Source organism: Ambystoma mexicanum, chromosome 10 (assembly GCF_040938575.1).
Source record: "Ambystoma mexicanum isolate Mex_15411 chromosome 10, UKY_AmexF1_1, whole genome shotgun sequence".
NCBI classification, from domain to species: domain Eukaryota; kingdom Metazoa; phylum Chordata; class Amphibia; order Caudata; family Ambystomatidae; genus Ambystoma; species Ambystoma mexicanum.
Window position 1 is genome coordinate 1,358,601,555 of NC_090932.1, and position 16,611 is coordinate 1,358,618,165.

At 43.0% G+C, this 16,611-nt stretch overlaps 1 protein-coding gene across 2 annotated transcripts in view; it reads right to left on the bottom strand.

The window, feature by feature from the left end:
• The window catches only part of SEZ6L (seizure related 6 homolog like), a 1,952,755-nt gene that overhangs the window by 284,263 nt on the left and 1,651,881 nt on the right, over positions 1 to 16,611 (bottom strand). For both annotated transcript variants that reach the window (XM_069619379.1, XM_069619378.1), the window contains exon 12: positions 6,843 to 7,034. In XM_069619379.1, coding sequence (XP_069475480.1) covers positions 6,843 to 7,034 — 192 coding nt within the window. The remainder of the gene's footprint in view (positions 1 to 6,842; positions 7,035 to 16,611) is intronic.

Genomic DNA, 16,611 nt, shown 5'->3' on the forward strand with positions numbered 1-16,611 from the left:
AGCCCTGTATACTGGTCCATGGTTAGCGCAGCCCTTTGCACTGAATTGGGAATTTTGATGGCTTTTCCTTGTGCAAGGTTGTTCTTGGGGGCGTAACTGGCGCTACTGCAGGGTCGCTGCTCCACTCTGCGCCACGGCTGGTTCTGGAGGCTAAAACTGTGCGCCAGCCGCGTGCGCCACTTTTGTGCGAAATTCTATGAATTACCCTGTCAGTCTTTCATCCTTCTGAGGTCGATAAATGTGCACCACACACCGTGGGTAATAATAAGCAGTGTTCAGATACCTGAGGGTTTGTAGCGCTATATAAATGTGAAATTATTATTATTATTATAGACGCACCACTGACCATACACGATTACACGTGATTCTCAGAAATAGTGTGTGCTTTCATTCCGTAGGATCTAGTGGCTAGACACCAGCCTTGCCTGACCCTAGAAGTGCAAACTTTTTTATTCACGCAGACTTTGTATTACGACGCTCCTCCTTCAACTCCTCTAGCTAAGGCAGGTCTACTTAATATTGACTGATTAGCAATAAATTATAAACCTGCTGCTGCCCGTGCCCGGGTATAAATGGACAGATACCATAAAGGTGGTCTAAAGGGATCCATGTTCCAAATATTATCCTGTTATCCAAGGCTTCGGAATGGTTGCACCCCATACATAACAACTAAGGAAAAGTTTAACACAGACTTTCATCTTAATCAGGCGATTTCTCTGCCTTTGTTCTTCCCCAGCCCTATCCTTTCCAAACTGACGGAAATGTGGACCACCGCTGGATATGAAATGTTGCTTTGCTCAAACAAGTGTTCGGATCTGCACCTTGGGTGATTCATGGCTGAAATGCATGCAGTGTTAAGCCTTCCAAATCCCCAATTACTATTGCGATACGGTGTGAGCATCAATTGTTATCATCCAGCAGGTTACTATACCTGGCATCTACATGGCAGCGCCATGGGGCATCTCACCTATGTCTGTTGGTGCACCCATTAGGCTTCCTGTCTCACGGTTGTCTCACTTTGTTTTTCCTGATTTTTGCATTGTCTCCATTTTGGTGCGCTGTTCCTGTGCTGTTACTTTCACTCAGCTTCTGTTGTGCTTTTTTCCCTTTCTAGGGTCCACCTCTGTGTTACCCTTCTAGGTGTCTGCTCTTCTGTGCATCAACTTGGACTACTGTTGGTTGTTGTTTGGCCCCCCTCTCTAGTCCTTCTGCTTTCAGCTGTCTGCCTCCTCTGTCCTTCCCCTGCATTTTTGTTCCCACTTTTGGGTCTATGTGCTTGAGCTTCTCTGTTACATTTCTTACTGTGCCTCCTTCTGTGTCACCCCCCTATTATGCCCCCACCCGGTGCATCTTGTATAGCTTAGTTCTGTGCTGTGCTTTCTCTCCTATCTCTTCTAACTCTTGCGTTTGCCTCTCCTTTCTACCTACACCCCTCTATGGTGCTCTTGGTCTCATCCTTCTTCTCTAAGTGCTTTTCTATCACCTATTATATCCCTCTCACAAAGTCTAGAAGGAAGAAGTTCAAGAAGGACATCCTGGTCTCCAATCCAGGCTTTGCATCACTACATATGGTCGCTGTTCTCTCTCCTTTCTCTTAATCTCCCATTAATGGTGGCACAAGATGGGAGGACCTCTTGGCCTCCTTCCTGCCCTCCAAAACCATCATTAATGTCTATCTAAATGGGACCGTCATGGTCCAGGGCGCTCAGCAGAACCTCCTCCTCCTAGATAGGTGTAACCCATGGTTTATCAACTTCCTCCCTTCTCCTGATACTCTATTAACCACCTCTCTGGCTCCTCAGCCACCTTCCTCCTCTACTTCTCCGGCTCCTCTGCCACTGCCTCCTCTTTGAAACCCTCCTCTTCCTCCTCTCTGGGCTATCTGCCCTGTGCTTCTACCTCTGCCCTCTCATGGGCCCGTCTGACACTTCCACTGGGTGGCCCTCTGACCTGTAGCCCAGTCTTTCAAAAGTGGTAACCTGGTTCACGTAGCTACTCTCAACGCTCGCTCTACTGTCAAAGACAGCTCTGACATCTGCCACCTCCTTGAAGACCTTGATCTGGATGTTCTTGCTCTCACTGAGACTTGTGTGGGTTTTAATGAAAGGCATCAAACTGAAGGTCCATTTCAAAAAGGCCTGTCTGTCATTATCAAAAGAAAGCAGCATTTTAAGTCAGGAAGCAAGAAGAAATTCAAAGGTTCCTTTCACATGAAAAACAGGATTTTTAAACAGTGACACAAAACAGTTTTGCATGTGTTTTTGCAAGTTAAAACTGAAGGGCCATCTGAAAAATGCCTACCTGTCATTATGAAAGGAAAAGCAGCATTTTAATTCACGAAGGAAGAAGACATTTAAAGGTCCCTTTCCCATGAAAAACAGGATTCTTAGATACTCATACAAAAACAGCTTTGCATGTGTGTTTGCAAGTTAAAGCATGACATGAGAAACATTTTCCCCTGCTAATATAAAAATGTCAGGCAAAAGACAAAAAGGTGCGTGTTGACAAAAAGTAATGTATATTATGTTTTGCATGCAACATACCAGAAAACATTTGAAAACAAAAGCCCACTGTGCTTCCATTAAAAAGTTTCTGTAGTTCCAAGGCAAACCCTTTGCTTGGTGTGGGACAAAGGTCACAGAGGACTCCCCCATGGAAAACCTGGTTTACATCCCCCCAGCTATTTTGCAACTGCAATAAAATGTGGCCTGCTTGAAAGGTGTTGTTCCTGAAGGCTGGGCTCTGTGCAGAGACAAATGACCCTGGCTGGTGCACCCCCGGAATGTAGAGATGAGGTGTAAAAACAGGGGCTACAATTAAGAGGAGCTGTACTTTGAAATGAATACAAGAAATGGATGCCCTTCATATCAAAATAGTGGTCCCCTCCAGGTAAGAAGACAGGCTCTGGGACATCACAGGCTCATTCTCTACAGTGGGGGATCTCTGTGTAGCAAATGCAGCCCCTATTTATGACCTGTAACCAACTTCAAACAACCAACTTCAAAGAGACTAATGATAATACTGGCCCAGAGAGACAAATGGCACTGAGGACAGAAGGCCTCCAAACTGCATATCCCAAAGATCTGCTGTTCATTTAAAAGGACTATTATCATTTAGATTTTCTTTATTCATGTGTCATTTATTTAGATATTTTCCCGGTGTCTTTGGTGATATAATAACCAAATTCATCAACCTGCGACTTAGGAAACTGTAATGGCAAGTTAAACCAGGTTCCTGGCTGATCTGAAAATGTCCCAAATTTAAGAGTTGGCAAACTCTTCAAGGGTGACATTATGAATGTAAAGAGTAAATTACATGTTCATATCTGTTATGCTTTCTGTGAAAAGGGCACATATTTGCCAAGTGGTTGTGCAAAATAGTGCAGACCTTGCTGTCATTTTTTTTAATTCCCCATGATTAGCTGAAAAGGAAAATATATATACTATGGCAGTTGCTTTTAAAGTTATGAAGGTTTGCCACATAACTAGTTTTTGCCAAACATTTGACAAGAGAATAAATGGGGATTGCAAATGAAGCTGTCATATGTCTGCTTCAGACTCTTAAACCAATCCGTAGAGATGGGCTGGAGTTGGGAGGAGAGAGAAGGGTAACTGTCCTATCGTAGTTGCGAGAACTCTTGCAGGGTACTCCCCAAAGATTGTAAACTTGATGGTGTCGTCACTGCTATATAAGGTGGAATGTACTATCAGGAAGGGACAGAGCTGCTGAAATTTACCATCAGACACAGCTGCTAAAATTACCACCAAGAGAGCTGCTAAAACCAACAATCTGATAGCAACAAGGAAACACCAGAAGAGATTGCAGAAATTGCATTTGGATGGAGCTGTCTGTTGCTGGGGAGCCCTACACATTTCACTGCACCCTATGGTGGAGAGTTGGGTACCATGCTGGGGAGAGGATTGAACAGATTCCTGCCCTATCCTTTGAGAAGGCCTTGATCTGCAGCTGGCTGTTATGAATTGTAAACAGAGGCTTTCTGTGTAAGTAGAACTGAACCCTAGGAAACCAAAAGTGGGGGGTCTGTTTGCCTTAAATCTTTTCCCTTTATAGTGGGCGGGGGGCAAAACAGTGTAGATTCTTAGCCTAATTAACTACAAATTTAATTAATTCCCTTTGGCAGAACACTACAAGGTGATTTCTGTTAAAATTCAAAGTTAACAAAGCTCACTTCCCAGTATGCGCTGAAAAACTATAGCTTATCATTTAATTGGGTAATCCATTTTGTCCTGTTGACCCTTATTACTTTAGGAAGAGGGGTATCTTGGTTACTAAACTAAACAAAATCCCTGAAACATCCAGCTTCCCCAACACAGGCCTTTAAGTAGAGGGAGGGTCTGAAATCCAAATTCCCAAATCATTCCAATTTATTTCTGTCTGACTTCCCCAACACAGGCCAAGGTAGGGGAGGGTCTAAAAAACAAACCACTAAATCACCCAGTATTTATTTTAAACCAACAGTGTGGGTGAAATCATAATTGTCATATCCATTTGTATCAATCTAGAAACCCTACTACTAGCCTTTTACGCACACAGGAAAATGCACAGCACTCCATTTATAATTGTTTTTGGTTATTGATCAGTTTAATTATTTCTTGAGGAGAAATTTGTAGAAAGTAAAGCATCATGATGTGTGTTTTTCAACTCATTTGTGTGGTTAATTTATGTTGAGAGATTCACATTTCAGTGTGAGTTTCATAACATCTAATTCAAATAAATATAAATATATTTCCTGTACCCCAGCCTGGTTCTTGGCTCATGGGTAGTTCAGGGGGAGGGATCCAATGGGCATGATATGCATCTGAAAAAGGACTCAATAAAATAATCCATTAAACAGTTTTTTGCACGACACCTTGAGTGGGGGGGGGAAGGAACTCCCTGTGTTGAGGGTTGCTTCTTAATAAACAATTACACTTGGTTCACAAGTTTTGACACTCTCCTCCCTGAGGGCTCAAGATCCTCTCCGAACCCAGGACCAATCGGCCCAGAGGTGGAGTAGCCCTGATCTTTCCTGAGTGGGTCCCGGACTCTATCATTCCTACCTATGCTTACTTCTCCTTTGAATGCCTGGTCTGCAGGCTCTCTATCTCCTCTGGCTTCTCTCTGACTCCGGCCACCATCTACAGCCCATCTGGCCAGGTCACCCTCTTCCTGTGTGAATGGGCTGATCACTCCTCCTCTCACCTTGCCTCTACCTCTGAGTTCCTCTTCTGTGGTGATTTCAACATCCACTTGCACTCCTCTGGCCACTCTGTACTTCTCTGCATCCTTTGCGACTCTCTCTCCTTCTCTATTCTTCCCTCTGGTTCAACACACTCAGCCGGACACATCTTGGACGTTCTCATCTCCTCAGACATTCCCCTCTCTAACCCTCTTACTACTCCACTCTCTTGGTCTGACCACTTTCTGCTTTCCACTCAGCTGGAAATGTCTATCACCCTGGCAGCCTACGAGCTAAATTTGTTAAAGAAATAAACCTGTTTTTGTGTGTTTTTATAGGGGTAGCAAGGAAAACCATAAGGGTAACAAGGGGGACCTCAGGGGTTGCAAGTGCAACCCCTGGTGACCCCTAAATGACGCCCCTGGTCTTATTCCACCATCTATTGACCAACATGCTTCTTCTGATGTCTAGTGGTGTCAGGGCATTGCTACTAAGAGGGAATGCCACTTAACGTGTAGTTAGGAAGTCCGCAAATAAGGAGAGTCTTCATATGTACGTGTGTTTGTCTAGCTTCTATGTGTCTTCTAATAGTAGTCTTTTGCACATTAACTGTTGCTTGTTCTATCAACCCCCAAAGACACTAAAAGCCATGTGTTGATGTGATTGCAAATGGCACGTTTGAGTAAAAATATGTGGAGACAAACTGACAGTATGTTTTTACTCTTCCACACGTTCGGGGTTCAGAATCCCTGAATGGAGGGAATATGCACTGTGCGTTTCCCATTTCTCTGCGCAGGTAATCCACATGCCCAAACCAGATTTGTCTGTGATTTGTATGTGGTATAACAAAGAGGTAGTGAACCCTATGGATTCTGCCCACCCTTTCTTTGCATGTGCAAATTAGTTCTCCATAGTGAGACGTAGTAATGACAGCAATCATGTTTTTCCATGTGTGCCACCATTACTAACCACTGCAGTGCACGCACGCACATACGCAATGTTCCTGGCACATTAGACGCATAAAGAGTATGGTCTAAACCTAGGGATTTCCTGACTTCCAAAGGGTTTATCCACTCCATGTGAGTAATGGTCAAAATCTGGGATAGCAGAACCTGGACACGAATGCGAATGTGGTCCGGGTCACTGCCACCAAATTCTCAGCGCTCATCGAAAGGAGCCTGAAAAGAAGGGTTTTAGAGATATCCAGAACTAAAGACTTCTTATTCACTTCTGTTGATTTCCAGGTATAATCCAAGTTTCCCATCACACCCTGTATTCAGAACTGGGCAGCAAACTATGTACAGCACACCATGTTTGAAATTCTCCCACTACAAACAATTCTCTCAGTAAAGAGCTTTCCCTCTCCTTGGAGCGAGGCTCATTAAAAAAAAAAATGTATTTTAATTTGTATTTGTATAGCGTACTAACAGCCCAAAGGCATCGAGGCGCTATTTCATGAAGATTACTTAAGGTTGCAGTACGTTAGTTACATTGATATTCTTTGCTCAGGGTTGCAATGAGCGTGTAGCATAGATGTTGCAAGAGTCATTCTGTGTCATTATAATCTCAGGGATCTGTATGGCATCGCTAAATGTATGATTCGCGTGCTTTCAATCACTCCGACTACAATATGACCTGCAATAGGTATGGGAGACTAACTCACAAACACAGTGGGGGATCCTTGATGTCCAGATCGGTGTGCCGGTCTCCCTGCTGTAACAGGTGAGGAGAGAGCTTCCTTCCAGCACAAACCCTGGGTTACATGTGTACTGAATTGTGGTTCCCACGAGCAGCACTGGATCCGAAATCAGCCGTGTTGAGTGATCCACTTCCCCCGGATCCGTGCAGTACATAACTATGAAACAAAATGGTTTTACTTTAATTTCTTGCTGAATTTGAACGAAACACAATAGACAGAAAGCAGAAAAAGACGACATGTTTTGATTCCACGCAACATCATTTAAAGCACGCCCCAGAACGTATTCCTGCATTGGTGAATACATACGGTTACTGATTTGTGGATACACACGCAGTATATTTCATGAATATTTGATGCCATTACCCCACCTTGCAGAACCTCTGCAACAGCGATGCCTCCTGCATTAATAATTACCAATGGGATCCAATCAAATCTAATCAGATCTCCCTAGCGTTACACATTTTATCAATTGATTAAATTGGATATTTGCCTGCATGGAAACTACATAATCCCCAAACTCAGGACATATTGTTATTCCGTTGGCGTGCACAAGGAGCGTTTCCTGATGTTTCTAAAGTGGTATTTATATTCCGAGGTTTACTGTATATTGCCATTTGTATCTTCAGTACATGGTGGCAGCCATTTAAGCTTATACTGTCATGGATTGGCTGATAAAGGTTAGCAGTCTGGCAAGGGAGAGTGGGTGCCGAGAGTATCAGTCAGTATTCAGGTACATGCATTTAGGGAAATAAAACAAAAAAAATAATACAATGGAGATACACTAACCAATTTGATGGCGTTCTCTACGTTTGTGAACAAGGGATAACGTTGTAAAACAAATACAACTATATATACGTTTCTTGTATGTTTACATGAGAATCCATTAGCAATAATTAACATTTCAAAATGTTGTATTTTCTTGCTGTGACCTAACAAGAGAGAATTATGACTTTTCAAAATCATGATCAACTGCTGTGATGTCGCGGCAAGTTAATAGAGCATGTACCTCAGCTTCCGCGGGTGTCCCAGCACTCTAGGAAAACACGGGATGCGGGCAAAACAATGTGCAGCTCCACTGCTACAATGGGCGCCAGCTTTTGACATTTAGAGGGGCTCTGCTTCTCTCAACGTAGGAGCTGCATCTCTGACGCACTGTATGCGGCCCGGCTCCTGCTGTCACCAGGAAGCCCTGCTGACGTGGAGAGGGATGATGGAGGCGAGGGAGGTAGAGAGGAGTGGAAGGAGGTCTTTTCTAGATGGGGGTGGGGAGGGCACATTACACAATGCGGCAGGTGGATTAGGTTGGCAGAACACCAGGTCATTTTTATTTTAGTTGGTGGGAAGGGGGTGCACTATCACAAGGTTGATGGTGGACGGTGGCTGGACACAGGTATATTTTTCTTTTTTTGGGGTTTGGAAGGGACAAGAAGGCACATAGGGGGTTTTGGGCAGGGGTTGCAGTGTGCCAACTGTGCCAACTACATGTATTCATTTTGGGTGCTGGGCAAGGGAGAGATGGATTCAAGGCAGGTGGACGAGGGCAGGACGCCAGGTATTTGTATTACTTTGTTGGGCTCCGTCCCCTGCATTTCTGGCACAGGGAAACAGTACAGGGGACGATGATACACAATATGAAATGAAAGATTACAGAAGTTGAAGATCCAATGATTCATTTATTTATTACAGAGCTTATGTACGCTTGTGTCCAAACTGCTGGACAATGGAACGAGCAGCACAATACATCTAATAAATGAGAGCATGATCCAAAAAATGACAATCTATCGACAACTCCAGAGAGCAGAGGGTGCTCAAGAGAAGGCAGACTGTAGTGGAGGGAGTTCAAGTTGTTTTTTCAACTGGTAAAGAGTAGGGCAGGTTCGAATCAGAAAGGGGAGAGCATTCCAAAGAAAAGGGGCAAGAAGTTGAAAGGAGCAGAATCGAGAGTAAGCGCATAGTGGGCTTAAAACAGAAAGGGACAACTGAGAGGCAGAACACAATCAAGGAACGTAAGAAGGGGGTAGATCATGAATACTCTTGAAACCTAAACAGAGAAACTGAAACTCAAGCCGTTGTTTTATCAGAAGCCAATGAGGATGACCCAAATAGGCTGGTTAGTACAGGTACACTTGCAAAGGCTCAGCATGCACAGATTCTAGAGAAGGTGACGGGACAAGTTGTTCCCACCAGTCCAGCGGTTGAAGCACCCACAAGGGTGTTAAGGATTTCAATCAGGTGACACACACCTTAGCCTCAGCCTAGCATGCAGCGCACAATTGAAATGCGTATGTTTTTATGTTAGATTCAATATTGAGATGGTACACCACTCATATCACACCCCCTTTCAAATACCCCGGGTCACAATGGACCATGAACCAGGCTGTTTGGTAAAATATAATATTTATTTATTTATTTTAAAATTCAAAATCAATCATACACTTTTTAATATGGGGCAGCAATCACCAATGGGGTGATAATAACAATAGGAATGTAAGCAATGCACTCCACTTAACTTCTATTGACACATCTACAAAACCCCAGGAAATAGGAGTAATTTTGATTTTAGGTAAAATAGCACTTGAGTTAGAATTTCCCCCTGCAATGTTCCCTCAACCCACAAATAACCAATTCTACGTGAATAAACAGAAGCAGCAGGTAATCAAGAATGACAAATGGAAAACAGAATTGAAATCATACGTTCCCTCCCGAAACAAGAGAGAAAAATGTATTTTAAACCCTGGTAATACTAAAAATGACACTCGGAAATGGATGAATAAAATGATGAATGTGTGCAAAAACCTTGAAACAAATACAGTTCTTCACTAAAGCAACAATGTAAAGGTACTAACAATCACAAGCAATGAATTAGCAAGAGCATACAGTTCGAAAATGAGCGGCAGGGTTTTAAAACATGTTGCAGCAAATGACACGTTGGAAACTTTGCAAACTTTGCAATTCCCGCCTGAAATTACCAAAACAGTATTTAATAAAAACGGATAAAATATTGTAAATCGCAATGTGGTTTATGTGTTGGGTATATTTATAGATCATAGGTACAATATGGAAGTGAAATTAGGTCTCTAGCTGGTATATTGAGTGCGTTATGCAAGATAGAGTGAGGTGCGTTTTGAGTAAAATGGAGCAGCGAAAAATGAAAGGAAATTGTAAGCGATATTCAATCAACACTACAGCTAAGTCAATGCCTAGTCTGGGATGCTGAGGAAAACCCTTATTGATGTATTTTTATATCCAGTTCAGTACTCTGGATGACAACACTTGTATAACACCCCCCCTCTTAGAATCCCCCTGACCCCACTGAGCCAAGAAGTAGGTTTGTTTTGCAAATTAAAAGGTTTATTTGAAAATTTAAGCAATATATATATATATATATATATATATATCACACTTCTATACATAAATTGATAATGGATATTACACTTGTGAATATGAGCAGTAGTCAGCAAGAGTAACTTATGAATAGGAACAGAAGAATAAGGTGGGAAAGAATGCTTAATATGGTTCAAGGAAACGCAAGGTGGAATAAAATGCAGTACAGAAATAACTTGTTATGATTTTAGCAAAAGGTAATATGATCACTTTTTCTTTTGACAATTCACTCCCCCCCTATGCAATACAAGAAATGGAAGGAGAGCACACAGTCTTCAAGAATCCCAACAAATCACACTTTATAATGCAATACACAGTTCTCCCAGCAAGCTTAGGGAAAACAGGGATGAGTTTTAAACAAAGGCGAATTACTTTAATGTGGTTTGCAAGGAAGTGAAAAGGTGCTAAAATTGCTTTTTATTCCCTCTAGAGGTTCAGGGTAGGTGATGGCTACTTTATATTAGTCCAGGCTCACTTTAACAATACTCTATGAATGATTAGCAGATTGCAAATGAATTTTAGCAAGGAGAAGCAAAAAGCTGCTGATTTCTACAGATGAAGAAATCGGGCCAAATCGCATATCGCGGTAAATTTCGCTAGTGCGTGTCTCGCGATTACGTAAAAAGTATAGGGAGTAGGAAGTCGGTTCTAGGCTCGTTGGAAAGCCTAGATTCTAAGCTTTCAGGGGAAAGTTAAACGCTTCCAGAGATACAGACGATTTAATAAAGGTAGATTTTCGGATTTAAAGTAAACTCAAAATGACAGGTGACAGCTTGCAGCTGCAGAATTGACAGGTGACAGTTGTGCAGCTTTAAAAATGACAGATGACACGATTTCTAGGAGGCTGTTCTACTTAGGTTAAAATAGTTTGGATTAGATTATTTTAACTAAGAGATTGGGTTCTGCACAGTTCTGCTAGGTACTCACAATATCAATTTGAAATAGGCCTCGTCACGGTCTGGTCAGGTTGGACGGGACTTCCGGCGGGTGGTTCTGAAGTCCCGGCTATCTGGGTCAGCTCTGCTCTCTGGGTCTGTCAAGCACCGGATCTGCTCACACTGGATACTGCTACAGGTTCTTGCAAAAATGCTTGGCAAAAATTCAAACAGCTCACCTGGCTGTTGAATAGTTTGGTTGGTTTTGAGGCCCGCTGAAGAGGATTCAGCTGGTGGATTCAGGCCTCTCTGCTGCAAATTCTGGAGTTAATTTCTGCTACAGGTTCTGGAGATTGATGAATTTGAAGTCTGGATCTCTGGATGTGAAGTCCTCGGTCAGCATGCTCCGCAGCAAATGGAATTGAATCTCTCTACCTGTCCCAGCAGTCTCTTTTTATGTGTTTTGAAAATGGGTGTGTGCCTGGGCCTAGCTAAGCCTGCCCCTCTCTACTTGTCATTGGCCCAATTCTCCCCTCTCCCATGATTGGGGGAAGGAAATGGATTGTCATCATGATGAGGTCTGTTTATGGGTCAGAGGATCCTCCCCTGGTCAATATGCACACAAATCTATTTCTGACCCAAATACCTATTTATCTATGTACCATGTTTCTCATATTATAGGTCCAGTTTACATATTTTCTGTAGCACCAAACCATCCGATCCTGTCTTTGTACGATGTTGTGTCCACTGATGACAGAATTCTCCCCTTTTCATCCAGATAACGACCTCTAAACCTTTCCAGATTTTACACAAATGTGCACCAGGGAGATGGGTTTCAGATGATAAAGTGTCAGATTTTTAACATGCATACATTTAGAGTAAGACCATATTTTCTGCTAGCAACCCCCCAGAATACACCACAGGGTCCTAACGCCTCTTAAAACGTGCACAGAAAAATCACAAGAATAATGATATTACTTATATAATTTTGACCAGTCCGCACTATGAGTTATCTATCTTTTTAACTTATGCCCTGGTCAAAAAAAAGGGTGTGGCTTCCCACATCACATGGTGGAAGAACTGGTTTATCCTCTTCCCCCAAGCTCAGCTGCTAGCAGAGGCACTGCCCCTCCCAGTTTCCCCCAAGAGGAAGCCATTTTACGGCCCCCCCCAATATAACATTTGCCTGAGCCCAGGACAGGCCTTTGTTCAACCTCATGCGGTGCCCCTCCCCTAATCTAATCAGAGAGGTGTCAACTCCTTTTGGCAAGGGGCAGCAGGATGCAGCTAGGCCTGGGAAAAGTGGCTGAGCAGGTTTCAACTCCTGTCGGGGGTAGTTGTCAGGCAGAATCCAGTTTCATTAAGCCAGGTTTCAGCTAAATGTCACTTTTTGTTCCCAGTTTAAATCGAACTTACAATTTTTACATATACATTAAATAATTACTTCCTTCAAGTCATTTCAGAATATAGTTTTACATTGTATCCACCTCTTAGCAAGTGTTTCCTTGGCCTGGTTTTGTTTCATTTGTTCAGTTTGACACAAAAGTCTGGTGGTTTTAAAACGCTGGCTTTCTGATAGTGGTGAGTACCAGTATTGCAACCATTTTTGGGATTAAGAAAATGAATTCCCCACAGTTCTGAGTTGCTTTTTGGCAATCAGCATTGCCATTCCCAATGGTTTGAGGCTACTGTGTGTGTAGCCCAATGGTGGTTTTAGGCAGTGCCCTCCTGTGCTCACAACATAGGCAAAAATGGGTGGCAGCCTATTCTTCATGTTTTCCCTGTGCACTCTCTGGGGAGTTCTGGCCATCATGATGTTTTCCATGCCAGTACTGCACAGTTTTATGGTAGGGCTTGGATGCATTGGTAAAAACATCCCACAAAATCAGATTTGCGAATTCAACCCTAGCTCCCCAGTGCCCGCCCTGGCGGAATCAGTCCGATCACTCGAAATAGGATTAATAGTTTAGGATTTACACAAGGCAGAATTACTATAGAGATGGCACTGGTGCTAGAAATCAAAGGCAGGGTTTCAAGAATGATTGTGACAGTTTGAACAAGGTATCAGGATAAAGATAGGGTGTCTTAGAGAGTGGGGTGAGGACAAAGACAAGATAGGCTATGGGTTTAGATGGGGTGGCAATTGATACTCACAGTCCACTTTTTAGTTTTTGGATTCTGGACAGTCAGCGTTCTGGTCACCACACAGATCTGGTCTAACAAAGGACAGCCGGACAAAATTAGCGGGACAGGATCAGCTGGGCAGGGACTGGTTACGGGGTAGCACTTCTGGGCAATAATGGTCACTGGATAATATAGGTCATCAGGGTAGCAGGATTGCAGCAGCATGATGATGATCTGGATCAGGATGCCAATGGTACCACAGTTTCCCCTTGTTAATGGGAAATTTAGTGGGTTTGTTTATATTGTAGGCCTTGCTGGAAATGCGATCAGCACTGCTTGGGTTTTGCAACGGGCCCTGGAGTAGGATCAGCAATGCTTGGCCTTGTAGTTGGAGTCTTGATCAGGAAGATGACGGGTATAGGAACGCAGTGCAGGAAATCAGGAAGAGTGTGTGTGTGTCTAGGGTCTTGTCAGGGACCCTTATTTATAGTGCAAAATGACATCATCAAAGTATAGGCTGGGCAGGGTTAACTACGCACGCCCCTAAACTACTTGGATTGGGCAGGGGTGCTAGTCTCTGCCTTGCTTTCAACTGGTTCGGTTTCCAAGGGAATGATGTCAGGTTTATGAGGTGAGTTTTACAATGTCCAAAAACTCCCACATTTACTTTCCTGAAAATCTGATTTTTCCAAAACCTACATTTCTGCAATTGCAATCTCTTGGCAAATTATACACACAGGTTACATATCATGTGCAGCACATATCAGTCCAATCCTCCAGTCCGTGCAAACTTGTTTCGCCTTTCTGATACATTTTGATAATTTTAAACATGAATGGTTTGGCCTAAAATTCCATAACTTTGTACACAGATGCAAATTATCCCCAGGGCTGCATGTATACAATTTTATGTTCTCAAGATTAATACTTCCCTTGGAATCGGTCATATTTTGTAACTTCTGTTCCACATGCAGCAATGAGTTCTACCAAGTATTAAAAGAAAGCCCATAAAATTATATTTTAAACTTTGAACTTTTTACATTTTTACTAATTCTTGCTGCAGAGATAAAACGTCTTTAGAGTTTCTTTATAAAATAGTCTTCATGAACAAATGGCAGTTCCTTTGTTGTGTCATTTTATTTTCTTTAACTTCAACTGCTGCCAACTGTCATTTCCTTCAACGCAAGGTAGGGGGTTCTCATCTTAATTGAAGGTTTTATTGCCCCTTACACTTGACAGGTTACTGTCCCAGGACTTCTATTGTCCCAGCCTCAAGCTGGCAATTAACACTTACATGTCCTGGATTAATGGTGTATCTACCTTCCTTGGGGAAGTTTCATGGCTAGTAACTGGAAATAATGGTTTTTCTGAGAGCTTGCAAATCCAGCCCATGTGTTTTAAACTCTTTAATTTCTTATTTTGGGTCCTGAAATAAAACATGTGAAAGAAGATGTTGTTTGTATTATCACCACTAACATAATCCCTTTACATTGCTAAGTAAGCAGGCTTTCATTCACAATTTATTTTTAAACAGGCCAATTTCTTCTTCTGTCAGCATAGCCCATTTTTCCATATGTGTTGGAAACTGCTAGCATTTCTTTCTTTAAATTCGATTTGGCAGCTCCACCAGATTGCCCACACTGGCTTTGCAGCTGTAGTCATTTCCTTGAATGCAGGAGTTTTATGTAAAGTATAGAAACATTTACACTTGACCAGGCTCATAGAGTTAAAGTCTCTTTGAACTGCTGAGCCTGGATACTTTTTGGCAAGAAATAAACACGTTTTCCCGTGCGGGTGAAAGTGAAGTTGCTTATTGATTTCTATCAGAGTTGGTTTGACTGGGTTTGTCACTCAGGAATTATGCCTGGTTTTGGTGAAGCACAGTGAAATATCCTGGTCATGACAGGGCCTTTTTAATCACAGTGGTTTCAGAATGAACAAATGGAATTATCATCAGAGCAGCATTTATAAAGGGTGAAAATGTTTCATTTTGAAGGGGATTTTTGGCTTTTTCAGCAATGACAGGCTTTCCTTTTCACTTGATTCCATTTATAGGTTTCAGAACACACTGGCATACTTTGTCAGTGTGTCCCCTTGTTCCATCTTGCCTGAAGTGTGCTAGGCAGGATGGCGTAGCCATTTTTTTGCTGCTGCTAAAATTCAGTTTTGAGGTGTTGGTGCACACAGGAGCCAGTGCAGCCAGGTTGCTGTTTCCTGCATAAATGCAGCTTAGTGATGTGGGGCAATGCCATTGAGTGGGTCAATATATCCCACAAGGGCCTTCTGGAGATCAGGAGAGAGGTGCAGGGCTTCAACTAGACTTGGCTGTATGCAAAGCTTGTCACCTGCAATGGCCATCCTCGGGTCTTCAGTGAGGCGAGAATTTTCATAGGGGTCTTGGCACGAATTATGCACTATTAAACGGCTGCAAGAGTCTTCCTTTTATCCAGGATTTGGACTGAAGTCACCCCAGGTCCACCAATAGCAAGGGTCTGCACCAGTCAAACTACCTGGGGGTGTCCAATCATGGACAACCTCTAGCCAACACATCTGTCTAGCAACAGACACATTCTGGCTTGGATGTGGGCTAGGCCCAGACAGACCCAACCCCCACATCACCCACACACACAGACTGCCACTTTGCACAGACTTCATTTGATGTATATTTATTTTCTTTCTCTTTTCATTTGTCTCACTCGCTCCTTGCCTCCCCCTCGCTCAGTTGTCCTTCTGCAGCCCCTCTCCTGCCCTCTCCCACACACATCCTCCCTAATTGGCTGAGGTAGCTCCAGAAGGCACACAAGCAAAGAGCTTGTCGGGGAAGCCCTTTCCCCCCTCTGCACTGTGCCCAGTTTGCTCAGACCATCCACCATAGAAGGTAAGGCCTGGTGGCCACCACGAGCGGTGCCCCTGTGCACAGACTTCACTTAATATATATTTCTTTCTCAGTCTCTTTTTATTTTCCCCGCTTCCTCTGTGCCTGCCCCTCATTCCACTGTCCTCTCCTAGCCACTCTCCTCCCCTCTTCCACCCACACCATCCACGATTAGCCAATGTTGCTTCCAGGAAGCACTTTTAACTGAAAAAATACAAAGCGGTCTACTGCTATAAGTAGGTAAGGTGGTAGGAATTGGGAGCACCACCAGCGCTGTGCTTCCAAAACACTTTCACTACTTTATTACTTTATCGCTACCATGCGATTCTTGCCACTGTGTTGAATCTCGCTGCTCTCCAAAGCTAGCCATTGTATTACATTGAGATGAATTTTGAGGGTATCCAATGTATTGCACTTAAATGAATTAATTTTGAGGGTAGCCAATGTATTACACTGAGATGAATTTTGCGGATAACCA